The sequence below is a fragment of the Silene latifolia genome, chromosome 4, assembly GCF_048544455.1.
Source record: "Silene latifolia isolate original U9 population chromosome 4, ASM4854445v1, whole genome shotgun sequence".
NCBI lineage: Eukaryota > Viridiplantae > Streptophyta > Magnoliopsida > Caryophyllales > Caryophyllaceae > Silene > Silene latifolia.
In genome coordinates this window covers 15,734,114-15,760,624 of record NC_133529.1, presented here as the reverse complement: position 1 = coordinate 15,760,624, position 26,511 = coordinate 15,734,114, and the positions used below count along the sequence as shown (strand labels likewise).

The 26,511-nt window shown below is 40.7% G+C and overlaps 2 protein-coding genes and 1 non-coding gene across 3 annotated transcripts; 2 read left to right on the top strand and 1 right to left on the bottom strand.

Annotated features, from left to right (window-relative positions):
- Positions 1-1,746: 1,746 nt before the first annotated feature.
- Positions 1,747-2,196, top strand: LOC141651122 (uncharacterized). Its single transcript, XM_074458845.1, has one exon. It carries the CDS (start codon positions 1,747-1,749, stop codon positions 2,194-2,196), a length of 450 nt encoding a protein of 149 aa, XP_074314946.1.
- Positions 2,197-2,608: 412 nt separating this feature from the next.
- LOC141651121 (uncharacterized) lies at positions 2,609-3,992 on the bottom strand. The gene is made up of 3 exons (XM_074458844.1): positions 3,721-3,992; positions 3,450-3,581; positions 2,609-3,167 (listed from the first exon to the last, which is right to left on the bottom strand). The coding sequence occupies exons 1-3, from the start codon at positions 3,990-3,992 to the stop codon at positions 2,609-2,611; spliced, it is 963 nt and encodes a 320-aa protein (XP_074314945.1).
- A 15,493-nt stretch (positions 3,993-19,485) lies between these two features.
- LOC141654387 (U2 spliceosomal RNA) lies at positions 19,486-19,681 on the top strand. The gene has a single exon (XR_012547948.1). It is a non-coding gene; the product is annotated as a U2 spliceosomal RNA (small nuclear RNA).
- The last annotated feature ends 6,830 nt before the right edge of the window (positions 19,682-26,511 follow it).

The window sequence follows — 26,511 nt, the reverse complement described above, 5'->3', positions numbered from 1 at the left end:
TCCAGCATGCTTTCTTAGATTTCTATACTGAGTTGCTAGGATCTCCTGTTCACTGTAATCCTGTGTCCAGCAGTGTGATTCAAAGGGGCAAGGTGTGCACTGAGGAGCATCATGCTTTGCTGCTCTCTCCAGTTAGTTCTGATGAGATTAAACAGGCTCTTTTCTCTATTCCAAATCATAAAGCTGCTGGACCTGACGGTTACTCCAGTGGTTTCTTTAAGGATGCTTGGGACATTGTGTGGGGGGGGGGGGGGATGTTTGTGCTGCCATACATGATTTTTTCCTTAATGGTCAACTCCTTAAACAAGTTAACCATACCCTCATCTCCCTTATCCCTAAAGTTGATCTCCCTCAAAATGTTACCCAATTTAGACCCATATCTTGTTGTAATGTTCTTTATAAATGTGTCTCAAAACTTCTTTGCAACAGATTGGCTAAGATCTTACCTAGTTTGATTAGTGATAACCAAGGGGGTTTTATTCAGGGTAGAAGTATAGTTGAAAATATTCTGATTTGTCAAGATGTGGTTAGATGCTATAATAGTAAGGCAGTGTCCCCAAGGTTCATGCTCAAAGTTGACCTTAAAAAAGCTTATGACTCTGTAAGTTGGGAATTCCTTGAGCAAATGTTGTCTTCCCTCAATTTCCCAAAGAAATTTATTGATTTGACCATGGAATGTGTTAGGACTGCTTCCTACTCTCTTGTCCTTAATGGTGAGATTTTTGGACACTTTAAAGGGGCTAAAGGCTTGAGGCAAGGGGATCCTTTGTCCCCTATCCTCTTTACTATTTCTATGGAATATTTGAGTAGGGTTTTAGATTTTACTACCTCTACTATGCCTTTCAAGTTTCACCCCCTGTGCAGCTCTTTAAAGTTGTCCCATTTAATGTTTGCGGATGATCTTTTGCTGTTCTCAAAAGGAGATACTCCTTCCATCATGGTCCTACTCAGATCTTTTGCTACTTTTTCCAAAGCTTCTGGTCTTCAAATGAATGCTTCCAAGACCACAGCTTATTTTAATGGAGTGCCTAGGATGGTTAAGGATGATATTCTGCAGGTGTCTGGCTTCCATGAGGGTACTCTGCCTTTTAGGTACCTTGGGATCCCTATTACTTGTGGGAAATTGAAAAAGGTTGACTGCACAGTCCTGGTGGAGAAGATGCTAACTAGAATCAGAAACTTTGGCTCCAAAAAATTGGCATATGCTGGCAGGCTTGTGTTAGTCAATTCAGTGCTCTCGTCCTTATATAATTACTGGGCTCACATATTTATTATTCCTAAGGGAGTGTTAAACCAAATCAATACTCTCTGTAGGAATTACCTCTGGGATGGGACTTCTGAGTATATGAGAGTGCCCAAAGTGAGTTGGGAAAAATTTGTTGCCCTAAACAGGAAGGAGGACTGGGAATCAGGGATAGTCTTACCTGGAACTTGGCAACTATTGGAAAAATGGTTTGGTGGATATATTGCTGTCCTGATAGGCTGTGGGTGAAGTGGATCAACCAAGTCTATTTAAAAGGAGTATCTTGGGATTAGTACACCCCCACAGGTGATATTAGCTGGGGGTGGAAATGTATCTGCAAAGCTAGGGATCAACTAGCTTCTGGTTACTCTTATGGGCAGTGGACATTGGACAGTAAAGGCTACTCGGTGAGCAGTGGTTATGAGATGCTGAGACAAAAATTTCAGACTGTACAGTGGCATTAGAATGTGTGGAACTCTTGGTTTATGCCTAAACATTAGTTTATGGGCTGGCTAATTGCAAGGAATGTCATGCTCTTGAAGGACAAGTTGTTTGCATTACATATTGCAGAAGATGATACATGCTTGCTGTGTTGGAATGCGTCTGAGACTCATGAGCATTTGTTTCACAGTTGTGAGTATAGTAGACAAGTCTATGGGGAACTAGCCAGACGATGTGGCATTTCATTACCAGTTGGGAATGCTCTTCTTTGGCTGGGAAGCTGTCAAGTGTCCAAGTTGAAGAAGGGGGTACTGTTGTGTGCCTTTATGGCTGCTCAGTATCATCTATGGATGCAACGGAACAAAGCAAGGATTGAAGGTTGTCTAATTAGACCGGAAATTCTTGGTAGTTTGATTTTTCAGGAAATCAAGTTGTGGGTGCACACTAGACTTAGTTCAGCCATCATTATTAGTGGCAAAAATTGGCTTGCTAGTTTGCAATTGTTAGTGTAATGACCTTCAAGGTTGTTGTAATTGGTTGTTCAAATTGTAGCTTGTAATAGCTGTTTTGTGCTTAATAGAAGCTTTACATTTCACCAAAAAAAAAAATTCGTGTCACAAGGTTAAATATCGATTATAAATTACGTATCTTATTATTATCGGTTTTATATAATTTACGATTAATTATTCAAATTACCGTTTAATGTAACTTTTAAGCTACTAAAAGACGGGGTATTATAGTCTTCCCCCCTTAAAATGAACTTCGTCCCGAAGTTCGCTCAAAATTGCCACTCAAAACCGTGACCACACTACAAAAAGCATGATTTATATAGGCTTATTATGAGAGGTTATACTCGTAGATGTTAAAACATGAAATGTTACATTCTACCCTCCTAAAAAGAAAGTTACGTCCGCGTAACTTACCTCAAATGAACAAGTTGGGAAACTTCTCCTTCATCGCTGCCTCAGCCTCCCAAGTAGCTTCCTCAACATTGTGATTAGTCCATAAAACTTTCACTAAGGCAGTTTCACCATTCCTGGTCTTCCTCACCTTCCTGTCAAGTATTTCCTTGGGCATCTCCACATAGGACATCTGTTCATCGATCTCAATGGCCTCATAATCCAGCACGTGCGAAGGATCACTCAAATATCTTCTCAACTGAGAAACATGAAACACGTTGTGGACCTTGGCTAGAGATGGAGGTAAAGCTAATCGGTATGCCACCTCTCCAACTCTGTCCAAGATCTCAAATGGCCTAATATACTTCTGACTAAGCTTCTCTCTCTTCCCAAACCGCATTACCCCCTTCATCGGAGAAACCTTTAGTAAGACATTCTCCCCTTTCTCAAACGTTATGCCACTCCTTTTCAGGTCAGCATAACTCAATTGCCTATCCTGAGCAGCTCTCATGTTCTGCCGAATTACCTGTACCTGTTCGACCATCTCTTGGATCATCTCAGGTCCCAATACCACCACATCAGCCCTATCATCCTAACAGACTGGACTCCTGCATCTCCTCCTATACAGCGCCTCGAAAGGTGTCATCCCAATGCTAGTGTGATAGCTATTATTGTACGAAAACTCTATCAGATGCAACTTGTCTTCCCAAGATCCCCCAAATTTCAGAACACAAGCTCGTAGCACGTCTTCCAATGTCTGAATAGTTCTCTCTGTCTGACCATCAGTGGCTGGATGAAATGTTGTACTCATCTTCAACTGTGTCCCCATCAGAGATTGCAACTCTTGCCAAAACTTAGAGATGAACCTGGAATCACGGTCTGAAACTATATCCTTGGGTACCCCGTGTAGCATCACCACATATCTGATATAAGCCTTAGCAAGCTCAGCCTTGCTCCATGCGTCTTTCATAGGAATGAAGTGGGCCGATTTGGTCAACCTATCAACGATCACCCATATCATGTTATTGCCCCTCTGAGTTCTAGGCAAACCCACAATAAAGTCCATTGAAATGCTCTCCCATTTCCACTCTGGCACCTCTAAAGGTTGAACTTTCCCTTGCGGCCTCTTATGCTCACCTTTTACTCTCTGACATACTAAACATCGAGACACAAACTCTGCAACCTCTTTCTTCATGTTCGGCCACAAGAATGTCTTCTTTAACCTTCAAGTCTTTATACAACTTATCCCCTCCAGAATGGACGGAATAAGGTGTAGAATGGGCCTCAGTAAGTATCTTCCTCCTCAACCCCTCATCCGTAGGTACACACCACCTTCCAGAAAATCTTAAACTATCATCCGAATGAATCTCGAACTTAGAACAAGGCTCGGTCTCACCGGCCCCAGCCATTGCTTTGCGCCATTTCTGAATCCTCGGGTCTCCCTTTTACTTGTCTTGAATCTCATCATATAATTCAGGTTCAATTGTTAAGTCCCCCATAGCCTCTCCTTTCTTGATCACGACAATTACCATCTCTCCCAGCTCATCATACAATCTCGCTCTCGACATGGCAGAACATAAAGCGTTGATAGACTTCCTACTCAGTGCATCTGCCACCACATTAGCCTCTCCCTCTCAATAAACAATCTCCATATCATAATCTCCTATCAGCTCAATCCACCTCCTCTGCCGCATGTTAAGCTCTCTCTGCGTGTAGATGTACTTTAGGCTCTTGTGATCAGAAAATACCTTAAATGTAGCCCCGTAAAGATAATGGCGCCACAATTTAAGTGCAAAAACTACTGCTCCCAGTTCCAGATCATGGGTCGGATAGTTTTCTTCATATGGTTTTAACTGTCGTGAAGCATAAGCAATTACCTTGCCATTTTGCATCAACACACACCCCAACCCATTCTTGGAAGCATCGGTGAACACTTCAAAATTCTCACTCCCTTCGGGCAAAGCAAGTGTAGGAGCTGTAATCAAACGCTCCTTCAAAGTCAGGAATGCATGCTCACAACCCTCATCCCATTTGAACCTGTTTTCTTTCCTCATGAGCGAAGTTAAGGGCTTAGCTATCTTTGAGAAGTCTTTAACAAATCTCCTGTAATAACCTGCCAAGCCCAAGAAGCTTCGAATCTCTCCCACGTTCTTTGGCCTTACCCAGTTAGCAACTGCCTCAATCTTACCCGGATCCATGGAAACGCCCTCTTTAGAAACCACGTGACCCAAGAATGCCACCTTCTCTAGCCATAATTCACACTTACTCAATTTGGCATATAGCTGATTCTCCTTTAAGGTTTGTAAGACTAACCTCAACTGTTTCTCATGCTCTTCCTTGTTTTTGGAATACACCAGGATGTCGTCGATAAACACCACCACGAATTGATCCAGATAGGGACTAAACACTCGATTCATTAAGTCCATGAAGACTGCCGGTGCATTAATTAACCCAAATGGCATAACAACGAACTCGTTATGTCCATACCTGGTCCTGAACGCGGTCATAAAAATATCCTCGCTCTTAATCCTCAGCTGATTATATCCCGACCTCAAATCAATCTTTGAGAATACTCCAGCCCCACTCAACTGGTCGAACAAATCATATATTCGGGGTAAATGGTACCTATTATTGATGGTCACGTTATTCAACTCTCTATAATCGATACACAACCTCATACTCCCATCCTTCTTCTTCACAAATAACACAGGTGCTCCCCATGGTGACACACTCGACCTCACATAACCCTTTTCCAACAACTCCTCCAACTGTTTCTTAAGCTCTTCCGATTCCTTAGGTCCCATACGATATGGTGCCTTTGAAATTGGTCATGTACCAGGTTTCAGGTCGATACTAAAATCTACATCCCTCCTTGGTGGTAACCCAAGAATGTCATCCACAAACACCTCCTGGAACTCCCTCACGACCTTGTTGTCGCATGCTTGGAGCGCATTCCCCCGGGTATCCCTTACATGGCATAAGATCAACTCATCTCCCCTCCTCAGACAAGTCTTTAAGGCATTTATAGTTATAAGCTGTAACTTTGGTCTCATTACAAACCCCTTATACAATACTCTCTTCCCCTTTGGTCCTTTCAAGGTGACTTTCTTTTGGTGACAATCAATAAAAGCTTTGTATTTGCCCAACCAATCCATTCCCAAAATTACCTCAAATCCCCCTAAAGGAAAGTCAATTAGGTCTGACTCGAAGTCTACCTCACCCACTTTGATAACCACATTTTTGTAGACTCTACTACAAGGTATAAACTCCCCAGAAGGTATGGTCACAGAATCCACAATTTTATCGTAGACTTCTAATCCTATTGCTCTAGCATGCTCAGTTGAAATAAAGGAATGAGATGCTCCAGAATCAAATAAGACAAAGGTAGGTTTAGAATGTACGAGAAATATACCCGTAACCACATGTGCATCCTCCGCAGCTACCTCTTTCCCCATCATAAAAAGCTTCCCACTGCTCTTTACCCCACTCTGACTGGCTGAAGCTGCACCACTCGGATGACTGGCATCATTTAGCATCTTCTGAAAGTTCCCGGTGTTACTGCTCTGATTGTCATGGTTACGGTTCTGGTTCGAGTAGTTGTTATAGCTTCTCTGGTTACTACTGGCCCCAGACCTCATACTCCCTCCATAACTCAGCGCCGGTGTCCTGTATCCACCACTTTGGTTTCCCTTGAAGTTACTCGACTTACTCCCCTCAAGGTTCCTCAAGTTCACTCTGCAATCCACTTTCTTGTGCCCTAATTTCCCGCACCTGAAGCAACTAAGTCCTCCTCCACTCAGCCCCGTCATTACTCGGCTCCCTCCTCCACGGTTGGCATTACCCACAGGCGCGCTGTTAGCAAAGTAAGAATTGTATCGGTTCGAACTCTGCTTCTTGTTCCCAGTACCCTCACTAGCAGACTCAACTTTCCTCTTTTCACCCTTTTCCTTTTTTTCTTCTTTCACCATATTGGCAATTCTTTCAGCTTACCCAGCCCTCTGGTATATATCCTCCACGGTTGTTGGTTCAGCAACCATCAACCTCTTCTTGATATTAGTAGTCAGTCCCCTTTCGAACCTCATAGCTAGGATCTCAGGTGTGAATCCCAAATCAGCAACACTCTCTGACAACTGCATAAACTTGCTGTGGTAAGCTTCGACGGTCATCTCATCTGTCATCTTAAATAGGTCGAACTCGGCCCTCATCTTACTCTTAACATGCTCCGGAACGAAGGTCTTTGCCAAGATCCTTTTGAAACCTTCCCAGTTCACATACTCACTCCCAGTATTCTCTGCTGCAGCTCTGATCGTCGCTTTAGTTCTATTCCACCACGACCCAGCTTTACCCATAAAATAAAAGGCAGCTTGATCTACCTGTAGCTCCTCTAGACAAGATAGCAACTCGAAGATGTTATCAAATTCCCGACACCATTCCCCCAGAAGATGTGGTTCTCCCTCTCCATCGAACTAAGTCGGATTGTGCCTTGATATGATTGAACTCATTTTTGTTAAGTCCACCATCGCCTTATTCTGAGCCATCGCCAGTAAAGCTTCATTAGTAGCTATGATCCTATCCAACTCTGCCTGTGTGATGTTAGCAGCATTTGGGATGTTTCTCCTTGGAGGCATGTTTCTACAAGATTTTGAACAAAGCGATATAGAGTGATTAACGATCGGATGTTAGCCAAAACAACTTAAACATTTACCCTGCAAGTGAAAACATAGTATGGTTGACTGGACTAGCCATTCCCAGCCTACCATGGTCATAAGTAAAGCTCATTTTACTACCTCCCCATCCATAATACTCCCATATATCATAGGTATACTATCAAGCCTTAATTAAATCATATTACTAGCTATCTCATACTGTCAAAGGGTTTAAGGATCACATAACCGCATATCTCTAGACGTGATACTACAACGTATCATCACATTTGAATAAATATCCACAACTTGCCACATCATTCCAATTCATTGGACCACGTAAATAACCATCCATTTTACTTACCTCATTCCTTCCCTGCAAAAAGTTAGCATAATATCAATAGCCAACAACCATTTACTTTAACTACCCCACCCTTAGGTTTCCTCTCATAGGGTTCCCGAGTTAGAGCTGAAAGGGCCCATGGTCTTGGTGTGAGGGAGCCCCTGACTCATCCCATTCCCTTAATGGGGCTCCTATCAGTTTCTATCCCGGGGTTCATTTTATTAGACTCGTCCTATGTTCATTATTATTTATTTGTTTTAGGCCTGAGGATCGTTTCTCTCTGATACCACTTTGTAACACCCCCATTTATCCAAGAGCCTGTACTAGGACCTCAGATAAATGAGACTGTCACTATCTTGGATTAGCCAAGGTAGTAGATACTCAAAGGGAAGAAAACTCAGAAATATAAATATAAGTGGATAAAAGTTTTATTACAAATTTTTAACCAACCAAATCCAAAGGAAATAAAGTAAGACGCAACGGAAATAAAATGATAACTAAGTGGTAGATTTCTATAAGTGAACTAAGGCTAGGTCGGTCATTCCATGCTCTCGTGCCCATCCTAGCTCCTATCTGATCTGCCTCACTGACCTGCTAAATCTGCTCCCCAAATATGGATCATCATAGGTGTTCAAAGTATACACGGTCAACCTCGCGGTTTAGTAGGATAAGAATCAACATAAAATGCAAATAAGAATGAGATATGCAAATGCTATGATCTAACAACTGAGCTCAGCATCCCGAAACTCTCACCCCGTGTAACACCCCCATACTCTAAGTGCCTTACCAGGACCACCCAGGTATAAGGATGTTACCATCTCGGTTACCCGAGGCAATGATAATCAAATAAACAATAATGAAACAACGTTTAAATAGAAATACTTTAGTGAAAGGTTACAATCCAAAAACCAAACCAAAATACGTATACATGTTCTCAAACCAACGTCTCTTGATCTAATCGAAATGTTTATGAAAACTACTAAGTTACGAAGTGGAAGACTTCTATCATCGACGGTGGCACATCCCAAATATCCCGAAGACTCAACTCATACCGCTCAATATCTCTCACCATCCCCGAATGGATCACCGCAGTTTTAAAACAACAAACCGGGTCGATACTATTCACACAATTTATATAACCAACAATACAAAGAATCAAGACAAATTTCAGCGGTCACACACAATCACCCACTCTTATCAATCTCCGTCGCCGATCGTCCACTGGACCCGACCACGCCCGGGGGGGACCGCAGCCGTACCCACCAAATCCCCGCTCATCATACCGAGCAATAACCCTGTCCCATTAATGTGCACATCCCCTTCCGTGGCGGGTTCCACGAAGGGCAAAACTAGGGCGTGAAGCCACTTCCGCAAGTGACTCCACTCAGCCGAGAACGCATCTTGAGAACCAGAGACAAACAATCAGCAATCACAATACAACATCAACAACCGTCTGAATCAGTCAACAATCACTAACTACAGCACAATCACCACAAATTATGTAATTAATACTGAGTAGGGAAACCCTACCTGGAAAGCACAACAATCAGACGATCTCACAGCTGATATCAAAACGCTTCCTCTATGAATCCTCCTCCTAATATACAAACACATAATTACTACCAAGCATAAAGTACCACAAAACCACCAATTCCGAACATTAGGGTTTAACCAACTTTAAAGAAACATCATAAAAATGGTATATAGGTCTTACCCTCGACGCGAGGATCACAACGGTATAAAGAAAGGTGAAATCCGACCTTCCAAGCTCCGGGATTTGCCAACAATGCGATTAAAGCGAATGACGTAGTTTGATTTCTCTTCTCGCAGTGATTAGGTTTTAAAAAGTGTTTTAAGAACAATGACGGAAGTATTATATACTCTAATCGCATTATTAACAAAACCCGAGAAATCATCCCCGTAAACCTATTCTACTCGATCGAGTAGCTAAGGTACTCGATCGAGTGCCCCCTTACTCGATCGAGTATCCACATTACTCGATCGAGTACCCAACAGGTCAGAAACTATTTTAATCTGCAACTCGCCCTTACTCGACAGAGTCAGGCCTACTCGATAGAGTACCCAGAGACTCATAAATATGTAGTATTACAGTCTTCCCTCCTTAAAAAGAATTTCGTCCCCGAAGTTCAAACCACAACAAAACAAAGACACACCCTATGCACTCCCGACTCAACAACCAAAACAAAACTCAACATAAAACATGTTACTAACCCAAACTCAACCCGACTCAACGACAACAACCATACCGACACAACATAAAAAGGGTGTAAAAACTCTTAAAAACTCTTTACGATCATCTCCTACCCCCCTAAAAGAAACAGGGTTACGTCCCCGTAACCATACATACCTGATCAAAAAGGAAAGGCTAACGCTCTCTCATGGTATCCTCTGACTCCCATGTAGCTTCCTCGGTCTCGTGGTTAGACCAAAGGATCTTAAGCAAGACTGTCTCACCACTCCTAGTCTTCCTGACCTTCCGGTCAAGGATCTGCTTAGGTACCTCAAGATATGATAAAGACTCATCTAACTCTAAACTCTCTGCCTCTAACACATGTGACGGGTCACTCACATACTTCCGCAGCTGCGATACATGAAACACATTATGCACTCTCTCTAACGCAGCCGGTAAAGCCAGACGATATGCAACCTCCCCAACTCGCTTTAAGATCTCATAAGGCCCGATGAACATCTGACGCAGCTTGCCTTTCTTCCCAAATCTCATAACCCCACGCATAGGAGACACTTTCAGAAGAACCTTATCCCCAATCTGAAACTCTATATCCCGGCGATGTAGATCTGCATAACTCTTTTGCCTATCCTGAGCTGCTCTCATCCGTTCCCCGATCATCTTAATCTGTTCAACCATCTCATGTACCATCTCTGGTCCTAGAACCACTGCCTCAGCACTGTGGTCCCAACAAATCGGACTCCTGCATCTCCTCCCATATAAAGCCTCAAACGGTGCCATGCCAATACTAGTGTGGTAGCTGTTGTTGTAAGAAAACTCTATCAAATCCAACCTCTGTTCCCAGCTACCACCAAAGTCCATCACACAAGCTCGTAATATATCCTCAAGAGTTTTGATTGTTCTCTCAGTCTGACCGTCTGTCGTAGGATGAAAAGCTGTACTTATCTTCAAAGTTGTTCCCAAAGATTCCTGCAACTCTTTCCAAAACCTTGAGATAAATCTCGCATCTCTGTCAGACACTATATCCTTAGGGACTCCATGTAACTTAAGCACATTCTTCCGATAAGCCATAGCTAATTGTGCTTTAGTCCATGTATCTTTCATTGGTACAAAGTGAGCTGACTTGGTCAGTCGATCCACTATTACCCATATCATGTTGTTACCCTGTTGACTCTTTGGCAAACCCACGATGAAATCCATAGAAATGGATTCCCACTTCCACTCAGGTACCTCTAAAGACTGAATCTTACCTTGTGGTCGTCGCTGTTCCCCTTTAACTCTCTGGCATGTCAAACAACGGGCCACAAACTCAGCTGTTTCTTTCTTCATCCCAGGCCACCAAAACGTGTTCTTCAAATCCTTGTATAGCTTGTCACCACCTGGATGTACTGAATACGGTGTACAATGTGCCTATGTCATGATTGTCTTTTTCAGCTCCTCATCATTAGGACACACCACGTACCGTCGAACCTCAAACTACCATCTGTATGAATAGAGAATCGAGACACTGTCCCTTTCTCTACTCCAGCTTTCCACTCAACCATCTTAGGATCCATAGCCTGTTTACCTCGAATATCATCATAAAGATCAGGCTGCACTGTCAAATCTCCCACAGCATCCCCTCTCTGCATCATATGTATCCCAAACTTCCCCACCTCATCTCTCAACCTCATCAAAGATAGAGATGTACACAAGGAATGTACACTCTTCCTACTCAAAGCATCTGCAACAACATTGACTTTCCCTTCATGGTAGATAATATCCATGTCATAATCGCCAATCAGCTCCATCCACCTCCTCTGTCTCATGTTCAACTCCTTTTGAGTGAAGATGTACTTGAGACTCTTGTGATCCGAAAATACCTTAAAGGTCGCCCCATAAAGGTAATGTCTCCATATCTTGAGAGCAAACACCACTGCACCCAACTCTAGATCATGTGTAGGGTAGTTCTCCTCATACGGCTTCAATTGCCTAGAAGCATAGGCAATCACCTTACCGTTCTGCATCAACACACATCCCAACCCATTCTTTGAGGCATCTGTATAAACCTCAAAGTTCTCGATCCCTTCAGGCAATGCTAAGATAGGAGCTGTGGTCAAACGCTCCTTTAATGTTTGGAACGCCTTCTCACAACTCTCATCCCAACGAAACCTGTTCTCTTTCCTCATCAAAGCTGTCATAAGTCTAGCTATCTTGGAGAAATCTTTCACGAACCGTCTGTAGTATCCAGCTAAACCCAAGAAACTCCTAATCTCAGCAACATTCTTTGGTGCTTCCCACTTTGTCACTGCCTCAATCTTTGCCGGATTCACAGCTACTCCCTCCTTAGAGATCACATGTCCCAGAAATGCAACTTTCTCTAACCAGAACTCGCACTTGGACAGCTTAGCATATAACTCATGCTCCCTCAAAGTCTGCAACACAATCCTCAGATGCTCCTCATGCTCCTCCTTAGTCTTAGAGTAGACTAAGATGTCATCGACAAACACCACCACAAACTTGTCCAAAAAATGTCTGAAGATTCTGTTCATCAAGTCCATAAACACAGCCGGTGCATTAGCTAACCCAAACGGCATCACCACGTACTCATAATGACCATACCTCGACGTGAAAGCTGTCTTTGGTATGTCCATCTCTCTAATCTTCACCTGATGGTATCCCGACCTCAAATCAATCTTAGAAAAGACCGATGCACCACTCAACTGATCAAACAGGTCATCTATCCTTGGCAAAGGATACTTGTTCTTCACTGTCACTCGGTTCAGCTCCCTGTAATCTATGCACAACCTCAAACTCCCATTTTTCTTCTTCACGAAAAGAACTGGTGCTCCCCACGGTGATACACTAGGTCTAATGTATCCCTTCTCTATTAGATCATCTAACTGTTTCCTGAGCTCCTCCATCTCTTTAGGACACATCCGGTATGGTGCCTTAGAGATTGGCCCCGTCCCCGATTTCAACTCAACGGTGAAATCTATCTCCCTCTTCGGTGGCAACCCCGGAATCTCCTCTGGAAAAACATCTGCAAACTCTCCCACCACCGTATCCGATCAACTCCGGACTCTCTATCCGGTCATCTCTCACATGGCACAAGATCAAAGGGCACCCCTTCCTCAGATAAGACTTCAAGGTGACAGCTGCAATCAACTTAACTTTGGATTTGACTAGAAACCCACGATAAGACACACTAACACCCTTAGGCCCTCTCAAAGACACTTTCTTTTGATGACAGTCTATCTTAGCTTTATACTTTCCCAAACAATCCATCCCAACTATCATCTCAAAACCGTCAAAAGGAAACTCTAACAAGTCTACAGGTAGATCAACTTGCCCAACTATCATAGACACATCTCTAAACAACCTCCCACATGATACAGACTCACCCGAAGGTATAAAAACTTTCTCGCTTACAGACTCATATACCCTCAAACCCAACCGTTTAACAAGACTCGAAGATACAAACGATTGAGACGCCCCCGAATCAAACAAAACAAAGGTATGAATACCGTTAACAATAAAAGTACCAGTGATAACATGTGCATCCTCCTCAGCTGCTTTCTTGTCCATCATGAATAGCTTTCCACTGGTCTTCTGTCCACCTCCCTGGACAGTACTGGCTGATGTGGTCGGCTTAGCACCCGACCCCTGATTGTTATTGTTGTTCGTAGCTGGTTTCTGATAAGAATTACCGCCATTGTGGTTACCTCCACCCTAATAGCTCTGACTTCCCCGGTTAGACCATGACCCAGACGGTCTATTACTCGCATAACTCTGTGCAGGTCCCTGAGAATAGCTCCCCCGAGCCGATCCCTGAAAAGCTCCCGGTGCACTCGTGCACTCATGTCTCTTGTGGCCTACACCACCATAGCCATAGCAGGTCATCCCCCAACTACCACTACCACTCACACGGCCACGCCCAAAGGAAGCCTCAGCACTGAATCCTGACCCAGAAGAAAACCCTCTAGCTTGGGTGTGGTTGCCTTTCTTATGACTAGATTGACCACCACCCTCACTCTTAGCCTTTCTTTTCTCACTCACTCTCTCCTAAGCCATCTCCACCAACCTCTCAGCTCTCCCAGCCCTCTCATAAGCTTCCTTAACATCGGTAAGGACTCCCACGGGTAACTTATCCATAATCTTGGGTGTCAACCCTCTCTCAAACATCAGCGTCAGGTTCTCCTCACTCAAACCCATATCCTTAGCATACCTAGACTTCTCATTGAACTGCTTGTAGTACTCAGCCACAGACATGTCAGATGTCATCTTAAACCCATCAAACTCCTCTCTCAGCTTACTCCTCACATGTTCCGGTACAAACTCCTTCCTCATAGCCCTCCGAAACTCTTCCCAAGGTATAGCAGGTAAGCCCTGGTTCGCATACATCTCCCTAGCACTCACCTTCACCGTATCACACCACTTGCCAGCTGCTTCCCTCAGGTAGAACGCAGCTTGTTCTACTCTCATCTCATCGGACAAAGGAACCAGTCTAGTATGTTCTCCATCTCACGATGCCAGTTGTCAAGAAGGTTTGGTTCCCCGGTTCCCGTGTACTCTTTTGGGTTAAACCTCGCTATATAGAGACTGATCTTAGAGTGATCAACCTCCTTATCCTTATTCACTTTCTTTAAGGCCTCAGTAAGAGCATCTTGGTGCTCCAACATCTTAACGATATCATCCATATTCATGGTCTCAGCTCTCGCATAATACGCGTTTCTCTTGGGCGGCATCTTGAAACTATATAAGAAAGGGTAGACATAAACATACGCACTGAAACCTCAAAACACGAAAGCGGACTGCCCAGAACACACTCGATCGAGTGCCTAAACCTACTCGATCAAGTAATAGGCTACTCGATCGAGTGCCCCCCATACTCGATCGAGTGCCTCGACATCAGACCCCAAACAGACCTTCTGATCTCTAACATACTCGACCGAGTAGCCAGATCGAGTGACCCCCTACTCGATCGAGTCCCCGAGATACTCGATCGAGTACCCAAAAACACGATTCTGGTTACAAAATCGTCAAATACCCATTCGATTGAGTCAGACCCACTCGATCGAGTCATGCTAACTCGAATATGCTACCCGCATGCTATATCATATCCCAACATATAAAACAACTTTATAAACACAACATTATATCATAGTTAAGCATACTATGCCACTCAACTCTTCATATGATTAACGAAACAACTATATCATGTTATCAAACACCACATAGTAAACATCCAACATGCTTCTTATTTCAACACAGTTCTATATGTCTCATCAATCTTTCATTCATATTCTCAACCTTCTACTCCAAACATCCAACAATTATAACATACTTCATCACATCCACACACAAGCGAACAAACAACACATACGACATGACATACACCCCCCATGTGACCGGTTCAAAATTGTAGGGCGAGTTCGCGACTTTAGGACGTCTCCCAAGCCTTTGCATTAGCTCCTACAACCTTTACCCCGGGTTCATTTTAATTGACTCCCTATATTCATTAGGTTCATTGGTTACGTGTTTCGGGATCGTCGCTCGATACCATTTTGTAACACCCCCATACTCTAAGTGCCTTACCAGGACCACCCAGGTATAAGGATGTTACCATCTCGGTTACCCGAGGCAATGATAATCAAATAAACAATAATGAAACAACGTTTAAATAGAAATACTTTAGTGAAAGGTTACAATCCAAAAACCAAACCAAAATACATATACATGTTCTCAAACCAACTCGCTTCATCGATCTAACCGAAATGTTTATGAAAACTACTAAGCTACGCGAAAGACTTCTATCATCGAGACGGTGGTACATCCCAGCTATCCCGCACTCAACTCATACCGCTCAATATATCTCACATCCCCGAATGGATCACTGCAGTTTTAAAACAACAAACCGGGTCGCACTATTCACACAATTTATATAACCAACAATACAAGAATCAAGACAAAATCAAGCAGTCACACACAATCACCCACTCCAATCAATCTCCGTCACCGACCGTCCACTAGACCACCGCCAAAGGGGGGACCGCAGCCGTACCCACTAAATCCCCGCTCATCATACCGAGCGATAACCATGTCCCATTAATGTGCACATCCCCTTCCGTGGCGGGTTCCACGAAGGGCGAAACTAGGGCGTGAAGCCACTCCCGCAAGTGACTCCACTCAGCCGAGAACGCATCTCGAGAACCAGAGACAAACAATCAGCAATCACAATACAACATCAACAACCGTCTGAATCAGTCAACAATCACTAACTACAACACAATCACCACACATTATGTAATTAATACTGAGTAGGGAAACCCTACCTGGAAAGCACAACAATAAGACGATCTCACAGTTGATATCAAAATGCTTCCTCTACGAATCCTCCTCCTAATATACAAACACATAATCACTACCAAGCATAAAGTACCACAAAACCCCCAATTCCCAACATTAGGGTTTAACCAACTTTAAAGAAACATCATAAAAATGGTATATAGGTCTTACCCTCGACGCGAGGATCACAACGGTATAAAGAAAGGTGAAATCCGACCTTCCAAGCTCCGGGATTTGCCAACAATGCGATTAAAGCGAATGACGTAGTTTGATTTCTCTTCTCACAGTGATTAGGTTTTAAAAAATGTTTTAAGAACAATGACGGAAGTATTATATACTCTAATCGCATTATTAACAAAACCCGATAAATCATCCCCCGTAAACCGGCTACTCGATGGAGTAGCTAAGGTACTCGATCGAGTGCCCCCTTACTCGATCGAGTATCCACGTTACTCGATCGAGTACCCAACAGGTCAGAAACTATTTTAATCTGCAACTCGCCCTTACTCGACAGAGTCAGGCCTACTCGATAGAGTACCCAAAGACTCATAAATACTTAGTATTATACCCCGCCATTCCCTAGGCCGAGGTATAACCAGCATAACAGCCGAGTACACCAGAGACAGGTCTGCAGAACCGGCCTGGGCCTTAAACAAAATCCAAAATGATTTCCGTAATATATATGCCATGATTATGAATGCACAACTTATAACGTCACAGTCCAGGTAATAAACCAATCCAATGAACAACTGACGTGGCATACGATTAGTATAATTACTGAAACACCAAAAGATGAAGTATCCTACCTCGTAGTAAGCACGTCTTGGCACAGAAATCAACTATCGGTCAGAAGTACTCCACCACAAACTCGTTTTCTAAAACAATAATATTCTCTATTAACTCTTGCTAATAAACCATTAATTATTTGAAATCACACTACTAATTATCGAATATTGATTTAATCCATTTACCGTATTATAGGTTGTATAAAATTCTTTGCCTTTATATATTAAAGGGAAATATAATTACTAGTTACAAAACCCAATTATATTATATCAATTACATACCTTTAAATATTAAATAATTATGGTTTCCTATAAAGTAAATTATAAAATTTAATTCCTTTATTCATCAAATTCAATTTATTATTATTACTAGCTAATTTTATAAAAATATATACGAGTTAACCTTAAGCGATAGTATATACATGAGATCGTCGCAAAACGCAAACCTCTAAACATTCTCGCCTGCTTTTCCAAATTTGAACCCGACACTATACACGGCCAACCTACACCATGCCCACCACGGTCAGGTGCTTGGATCACGGGGAACCTCACCCGACCACCTCCTTTCCGTCGTCCCCACCGCCACCGTCACAATCGCCACCCTCAACACCCCTATTTCGCATACCGCCTAACACCAAACAAAGAACCCGACACCACCATAAACCGGCCCTACACCACCTCTGGCCACCACCATGATCGCCACAGATTCCCGGTGTTTCCAGAGGTGGTCCCTCTCGCCGCCGACCACCAGCAATCTCACCAAACACCAATACGAACACTCATTACAGTAACTTCCCTACCTCCCCTGTTTTTTATAAAACGAACCAAACAGCCACCGTAGTAGCACTATTTGGTTCGTCCCCGTCCACCCAACGACCACCACCCAGTCCGACATCATCCCAGAAACCAACCCAACCACGCCAGGTCAGACCAAACACGAGATGACGGGTGTAACACACAGCATGCCGTCTCCATACCTTACCCGCAACCCTTGTAACAACCAATATAGCCACCCCAACCAGCCCATATCCGTTCATTACAAATGGGTCAAACTAAAATAAAATGGGTCATCACCAGGTTTCATCATACAAATCAGAAATGGTTATCGAAACGAAATGCGAAATGGTAAACGAGTTATCGCTACGGATATACAAATATACGATCATAAGCTCTACGGTTATCGGATGGAAAATGATGATAAAGGCGATATCGTGACCTTACCTTAGCCGGGAAAACGAAATGTTAAGCCTGCAACTGAAATGTCGAGTGCCCCCAAAGCCCTAGCTATTGTCTTCCCAAAACCGTGTGTTTTCCTTTTGTTTTTTGTGTGTGAGGTGAGTGTTGATTAGGGTAGGTTTATATAATAATTATAAGGAAGGTAAGGGTGGTGAGTGTACTAGGGTTCCCACGGTCCAATTAAATAGGCTCACATCTTTTGGGTCAAACAGCTATACTCGGCCCAAGCTAAATTCGTGTCACAAGGTTAAATATCGATTATAAATTACGTATCTTATTATTATCGGTTTTATATAATTTACGATTAATTATTCAAATTACCGTTTAATGTAACTTTTAAGCTACTAAAAGACGGGGTATTACAATTCTAGTTTGATTTTTACAATTTCTAATTCTTGTAGCAAGTGAACTTTGAATGAATCAGCCAGGTAAAGTCATGAAACCGTAATCATGAAATTGAGCTTGGGTAATCATGAAACCGTAAACTATATGTGATGAGTATTCTAAAAATCGTAAATAATTGAACTTTTGTTGAATGACTTGAATCGCTTGCTTTTATGAGTTGTCAATTTGGACCGACTTTAGAACGATAACGCTTGTTTGCCATACAAGTTCGGGTCAATTATTAAGTTCTTTAGAGATAACATTAAGTTTCTAACAATAAACATTCAGGTTAGGCCATACAAGTTCGGGTCAATTCGGATTCGGAGTCAAATTCGGGTGTCAAATCGGATACAAATTAGTTTATTCACTCGGGTCATTCGAGTCGCATCAATTTTACCAAGTCAATTTGAAACTATCCTAAGAGATCATTCACAAATCACAATCTCACTATAATCTTCTTAACAAATGACTACATTAGTAGTTAATTAACATTCTAGAGATCATGATCGTACACTCGACAATTACTCATTTTTATAAGATGGCACTTCCGAATTCGCGGAAGTGGTAAACGACCCCCTTAACTTTGCTATGACGTGAGATTAAACCCCTTAAGTTTACTTTGTAGCAAACAACCCCCTTAACTTTGCTCATATGTGAAATTAAGCCCTTTTTATTTTTCCGGTCAAAATCTCACCGAAAAAATTCAAAGAGCATTGTGTATCATTAGACGGTAGGGAAGTGAATTTACGATTTTGCATCGAATAATTGCATGACGGAATTGATACTGTTATGTGGATTTGCTCATTACAAGCATAAAGTTCAAAAATCACAGGTTGAAAGACTTTATCAATGCAACCGCATGATGTAAATACAGCAACATTAGTAATACTATCCATGTTATATCCCACATCTAAGAAATATGGTTATTGAACTGGAGAAAGACTATATAAACGAAAGCTGGTCATAGAACAACTCATACCTTTCTCGGCCTTTTGGCTAAGATCAAGTGTAGTATCTGTTCTTATCAGTTTAATATCTGATATGTGGACCATTGGTTCACACGATATTAAATTTATTTTTTAAGAGTGGAGGTACATTAAGGTAGCTTGCTGCCTGGGCCTTCACGTGTCGCCCATGCGTTGCACTATTGCACGGGCCTGGCACACCTCTCCAGCTCTAGTTAAGGATCTCTAGTGTATTCGTGCATTTGTATATGTATTTCTCATGGCATAAATTATCAATCAAGTAAACCTACCAACTGTTGCAATGCTTAATCGAGCTATCCTGTCGAGATGATGATCAAATGTGTCTAAGTGTTCAATATTTGTCGGGTTTGGAGTTTTGATGAATGTGAACCGAGTTTGGATGATCATAAACAAACTTTAAGCTTTTGAGTCGAGTTTAGATAATCATGAAGCTCCCAAACAGTCGTCATTAAACTAATTATGATGGACAGTGATTTGGAGTATAAAATCGTCTCAACTATGCATAGCAATCATTTTTAACCATGCTCACAAAGACTCACTCTTAACTCACGATCATAAACCCTAATTATACAAATCACTCTTTTCCCAAAATGGTTTAAATCTGAAACCTATAACTTATTCACTTATTACTATCGATAGAGAGACGAGATACATATGTATATTACTCTGTATGATCGTAATTCGTATCTAAGTTTAGACAGTTAGGCAAATACATTGTCCTTTAGTATTTGATCTTTGTAGTATCTTCTTGTTATAGGAATTATTTTGTCGTTATGGTTATTGTTATGGTTATTGTAATTTCTAAATATAGTTATCGTACTCCATTTTATCAATGAATGTATGCGATTCTTCCCTTTCTCATAAATTTATCATATAAACTGTCTAGGGAAAAAATAAAATCATTTCTTACCAACTTAAGAATAGTATCATCCATGCATATACACATAATCAAATCGCATTTACAAAGAAACATTTGATTTTAAATGATATCAATTTGTTTTATATAAAACCCGACATTGCATAAGCATATTCAATTCAACCATCCCTCACGAAAAATACGAATATCTGATATTTGTTTTCCCTGCAAAATGCACTCCAAAACCGCACAAACTATCCTAGTTCTATTCCTCTCGATCATTTGTTTACAAAATCTACAGTTAGCACACGGAGATGCTGATCTAATAATAATGTACTGTCGAACAACAGACTTTTACAAAGAATGTTGTGATTGTGTAGACTTTGTTGCTGGCCGTAACGTCTCAACAGACCTCGGTGTACTAAAAGCAGTCATGACATGTGGTGCTCGGGCTGTAGGCGCACTGCACTCCGACTTGCTTGCAAATGTACAAAAAACTACAGAGCCCGCATTAAAGGAAGCCTTGACGGTCTGCCTCAATAAAGTCGAGGCTGTTATTCAAAGACCAGTTATCGAAGCTGGAGCAAGCGCGGATAAGAGGGATTTCAGAGGTACCGAAGGACACGTTCAAGAGATATTAACTCTGCTTAGTGTCTGTGATGATGCAGCTAGGTCTAAGGCTCGTCAATTCCCTGATGTTGTGGTCAGTGACTTGGCTACCGTTCAAAGGGATTGGTCTGGAATTGTTTTCAAAATGTTGCATTGGTTTCGTTCAACTTAAACTTGCTATATCATTGCAAACACATTTATAAAACTATACTAGTGTACTACACAATTTACCATAGTACCGTCTCGATCCGATTTAACATTTTACCCATATTTTCTTATATTTATATACCGAGTAATTGTTGAGTTGCTTTCATTTTTCAAATTATACGCAATAAGCATTTTGAAAACCGTATACAATTGCACTCTTATTAGATCGCTTGATTTTATGAGTTGTCACTGTTGACCGACATTTGGACAATAAACTTGTTTGCCAAAGATCAACTTTAATAATCTGATAGGTATGCTGAGGGGTGGTGCTCAACTACTCATAACTTTGGTTCAAGCCGCGTCAACATCATATTTACCCTTACAGCTCTCTTTTAAACAACAACAAAAAAAAAAAATTGGATAGGCGTGACTACATGAATAAAAAATTAAATTAAAAAAAAATAGCATGAATTGATTTGAAACTATCCTAAGAGAACATTCACAAGTCACAATCTCACTATAATCTTCCTAACAAATGATGATATCAAGCAAATTAACTCCCACTACTAGTCTACTACTACTCCTTCATTCCGTTCATTTGTTTACTTTTGGTTTTGTCACAAAGATCAAGGAAAGATAAATGAACCAATTGTTGGATGACAAGTAAATCAGATTGAGTATGGAGGATCAAATTACCTATCACAGGCATTTATAAAATAAAAAGGTGAACAATTACTCCCTCTGTCCCGGTCATTTGTTATCCTATTCCATTTTGGGGTGTCTCAGTCATTTGTTGTCCTTTCTATTCTAAGAATGAATGAACTTGATGAGCAATTTAATCAATCATACTCAATTTGGCCCAGTTGTCATTTAGTAATTGACTCTCTTCTCTTTCCTTGATCTTTGTGTCAAAACCAAAGAACAACAATTGATCGGAACGACGGAAAAAACTGAGACGCCACAAAATGAAATAGGTAAACAATTGATCGGGACGAATCATTAGACACAAAGGCCTCGTTTGGTTGATCCCGGAATTGAATAGACACAGGAAAATACAATTCGTGTGAATTATTTTCCTGTATGCAAATTCACAAATTAAATGATTACATTTTGCTAAATAATTGGCAACCAAACACTCTCCTCTTTTTATAATTCATGGAATTTTTCAATTTTCATGATTTACAAAGACAATCAAACAAGGTCAAAGTTAATTAACATTCTAGAGATCATGATCGTACACCCTAATTTTCCAACCTGCCCATGTGCACCACATTATTAATCCAAATTCTCCCTTAATTCCAACCTATTTAACCCATTCCAACCTCTCACAAAACCTTCTTAATCTTCCTAATCTCAATCCCAAATGAGCACACAAGTAAAACAAAACCATCAACCAAGAGCATATCACTATCCCTTGTGTGCTTCTTTTGATGCGAATATCGACACCTTGGGCGAGGTAGTACTCGAATTAGGACTTTAGGAGGTCCTATGGGCAGCAAGAATGGGTCGAACCCAAGCCCATCAATTTTAGCACATCAATCGTGGATTGGCACGAACAAGGGACAAGAAGTATGCATGATCTCGACTCAAGAATACGAGACCCGCGTGGGAACGCACTAAGAACCGTGTGGTCCAAGTGTGCCGCCCAAAAGAAGAGGATGCACCTAGTTTTTCTCTTCTAGTTTTCATCACCTAGTTTTCTACAAAGTCTAGCATTATTTCCTACAAAGTCAAGGACTTTGAATAAGCACCTAGGAAATGGTTTTTAGCATTTAATGCTGCCTTGGAGCCAAAGTACATCCTAGGCTATATAAGGGGCGAAAATCCTCATTTGTAATCATCCAAGTTGTAATCAAAACCTTTTCTAGAGAGAGAAACTCATTGTTTCAATCTTTTCCGTTTTAATTGACGCGTTTCGATTAAAGCACTCGATTGCTATTCGAAGAGTTTATCGAATACAATTTTCATTGAACAAGCTATAGGTCTAGCTTGGGCAACTGTCCCATTGGTTTAAGGTTATCCCTAACCTTAAAGCAAATATCCTTCATTATTCACCTCAAGTGAAACGATTTGGTCGGGTTGCACCTAGTGCATTCAGATCTCTCGCCTCACTTGAATTCACAATTAAGTCTTCCGCTCCGCTTTACGCATCATCTTTCTTGTGTCATACACCCTCTCCTCCACCTCATCGACCAAACCATCCGCCCTACGGACTGCCTTGTTAATAATAGCCATGGTTTCTTTAGGGTCAATATGCTTAGTCGTAGTGGCTCGAACCACAATGGTTGCTTGGATCATGGTTCTAGTTCTCTTATCCTTCTCAGGTAAACGACGTCGTGTTTTAGCTCATGAACGGAAGATTACAGCGGATGTTGCAATGCATGTTATTAAGGTCATGGTAATAGACCGGCATCAGTGCAGAACGGTTGTTTGTCCTATATATGGTGGTTAGTCTTATGGTTGTGGTTCAAGTAACAAGACTTTAAGGTTAATTCTACTTGCATTGTTTTGAGAGAGATATATAAGCAACAAATGGAAATACTTTTTAAATTATTATACTTGTGTACTTTATGTAATTCATGTTAGAATTAATCCGAATAGAGACCATAAACTTCATACTAAATTATTCGGTAAATACTAGATGCGGAAGCGTACCTGATTACATGACGAATGGTTGGGATGAACCGCCGGGAGAGACGGTCTTCAGGATTAGGTCTTCTAGTAGACACACATACCAATAGGATCTCTCTACTGATGGGATGCGGGGAGATTAGGTTATTGTGTGCTACCAGGGACCATAACCCAGGTGACTCATATATAGTCTCCTTAATCTAATGCGCCCATCATGCATTAGTAACCTAATGGGTATCTACACAATTAAGATATCCGGCCCATACTTTATAAGACGTGATTAATATGCCCGTATTATATTATCCGGATGGATCACTATATTGGGCTAAACCTAAACGATAGCAAACAAATACAATCTGTATAATAGTGTGTCCACATAAATAGTATTGGACCCAATATTCTTACAATCTCCCACTTGGGTCAAATACAGATACTGTGTGACACCTGAAAATTGTATTCATTTTATAACCTTACACGCTCAACAGTGCTATCAACATTCCAACCGTCTTATGCAATTCGGTTCATCAATCATACTAACATAGGATCAAAGCGGCCTTTGCTACAGTTTGTCGTAACAGGACCCTCAATGGTCACGTATGCCAATATAACCAACGACATGAATCTAATATAGGTGCGTAGCATGAAAACAACATCCAAATGTGATCCAAAATATGTATATTTCCAACTGGTCCACCTTAGTGAGATCAACCAAAATAACACAGAGTGAAACCGAAAACCTTATTTCTGCAGAACTTCATAACCGTAAACTTTAATGTGTCTAACATGACAAACTCCCACTTAAACTGAATTTCCTTAAAACCGAACACCCATTTGAGCAATTAGCTCAAGAAAGACCGTGGGTGGTAATTCCTTAGTAAGCGGATCCGCAAAATGGAGTTTGTATCAACACGTATAATTGACACCTTTTCACTCTGAATTGTTTCTTAAACAATACATCACTTATATTGTTATTAGAAACTTTACAATTGTACATTTGTCGCAAAATAACTTAAATGGTCTTTCAATACCGTACTGAATTTGCAGCCTCATGACAAATGTTCATAACCAACTAGGAGTCGAAATACCAAATGATCTCAACCTGAATCGATCTCCTATAAATAATGTTTTGTTCCAAATATAAATGACCAACAATATATTTGGCTGCCCTTAGTGGATCCAATTTCCTAATCCGTATTGCCTTAATATCTGTCCAACTAACTTTAGAATGTACGCAATATCCGAACGCATACAAGCTAAATATATATCATAATATTTAAACACATTAAATATTTCCTGAAACACATGAATTTAAGCATTAATGAATTTTTCTGAATATTTTCCTTAGAGCACTTGAGACTAATTTGTCTCCTTTACTGAAAGGGTATTAACTAGAAATATTTACTTACTCCCACTGAATCTTGAGTATCTACAATCATCTACCCATTCATCTAAAACGAATAAGATGACAGCAAGGCAGATTTGTAATCTTTATGACGGAAAACCTTACTTGAGCTTTATTGGATGAATTCCCTTATTGCAGAAAATCTACTTTGAATTTATTGAATCAAAGTTCTAGTTACTGCACTGAATAGTTTCATCAATGTCACAATTGCAAAACAAACCTTTACCATTCATCCAATATAACCAAAAAATCGAATTTGCCCAAAAGTCCTTATAGTCAATACCGACACGATGATCCTGATTGTCACATTACCTTTTACACCCTTCTTGGTAACAAATGAATATTTGAAACCAAAATATTTCACACTTTAGGTAATGGAACAAAGTCCAAATATCATCATTCATCAAATGACTTATTTTCTTTATGGCATTAATCCACTTATATGAGTTAGGACCTTCAATGGTTTGGCAAAAGGCGATTAAATCATCTTTATCATTCCATTTTCTAACTCTTATTACAACTAATTAGTCCGTCACTACATTGTTGTCCATTTTTATCCATATAGGAAAACAATGTAATTATTGTAGTTGTATTTACCTTATTATGTGGATCTTCTAATGAATTGGTTATTTAGATATTTGAGTTTGTTTAACCAAATTGATCTTATAATCATGTATAAGGAGACTTAAAACAATGTCAATTACCTTTTCTCCCACTCAAACTCAATATTCTCAATGAACCCCTTAATTTCCGTCTTAAATAGCTTTATTGTGGGATCATTACTTTATTACCCTTAAAACTTTAAGTACTATCCAACAAAATAGTCATTGACTATCCTTAAGTCCAACTATTAACCTTATGACTTTTAAACCTCAACCTTAATTAGTTGGACATACCGGATGTGTACATTATTTACACTATGATTAAATAGTTAATGGTATTGTTAGAAATTTATCCAGAGATAGCTGCAATCTTAAGAACTTATAACTAGAATAATATAGAAAAGAGTATGAATAATCACACTCCTTACCAGGCCTTAGGATCTTGTTTGCATACATACTACACCATCCATATTAAGAATCCTCATATGCTGTAATAATATCAAATACAAGATCAAACTCCTCTAGAAATTCTTTAAAATAACCTTGGCGTTGTTATCCTTAATAGTCATTGCCAAAGTATTAACACTTATGAGCAAAATGACATAATTATTCCTTTACTGAGAAAAAAAACTCAGTCAAATATCATTAAAAACGTCAAGAACTTAAAACTTCTCACAAATGAGATTTAGATATCCATGCCTAAATTCCGTCTACAAACTAACATAATAATATAAACCATTAATACTTAAGTATAAAATGGTTCACCTT

What these genes read in the sequence shown, in the direction of transcription:
- LOC141651122 (XM_074458845.1), top strand. Translation starts at nt 1,747, where the DNA reads ATGGGCTGGCTAATTGCAAGGAATGTCATGCTCTTGAAGGACAAGTTG.
- LOC141651121 (XM_074458844.1), bottom strand. Translation starts at nt 3,992, where the DNA reads ATGGCTGGGGCCGGTGAGACCGAGCCTTGTTCTAAGTTCGAGATTCAT. An exon ending in AGTATGTCAGAGAGTAAAAG is followed by an intron (nt 3,582 to 3,720) that starts GTGAGCATAAGA and finishes GATCGTTGATAG; the next exon opens with GTTGACCAAATCGGCCCACT. An exon ending in GTTTCAGACCGTGATTCCAG is followed by an intron (nt 3,168 to 3,449) that starts GTTCATCTCTAA and finishes TTAGGATGATAG; the next exon opens with GGCTGATGTGGTGGTATTGG.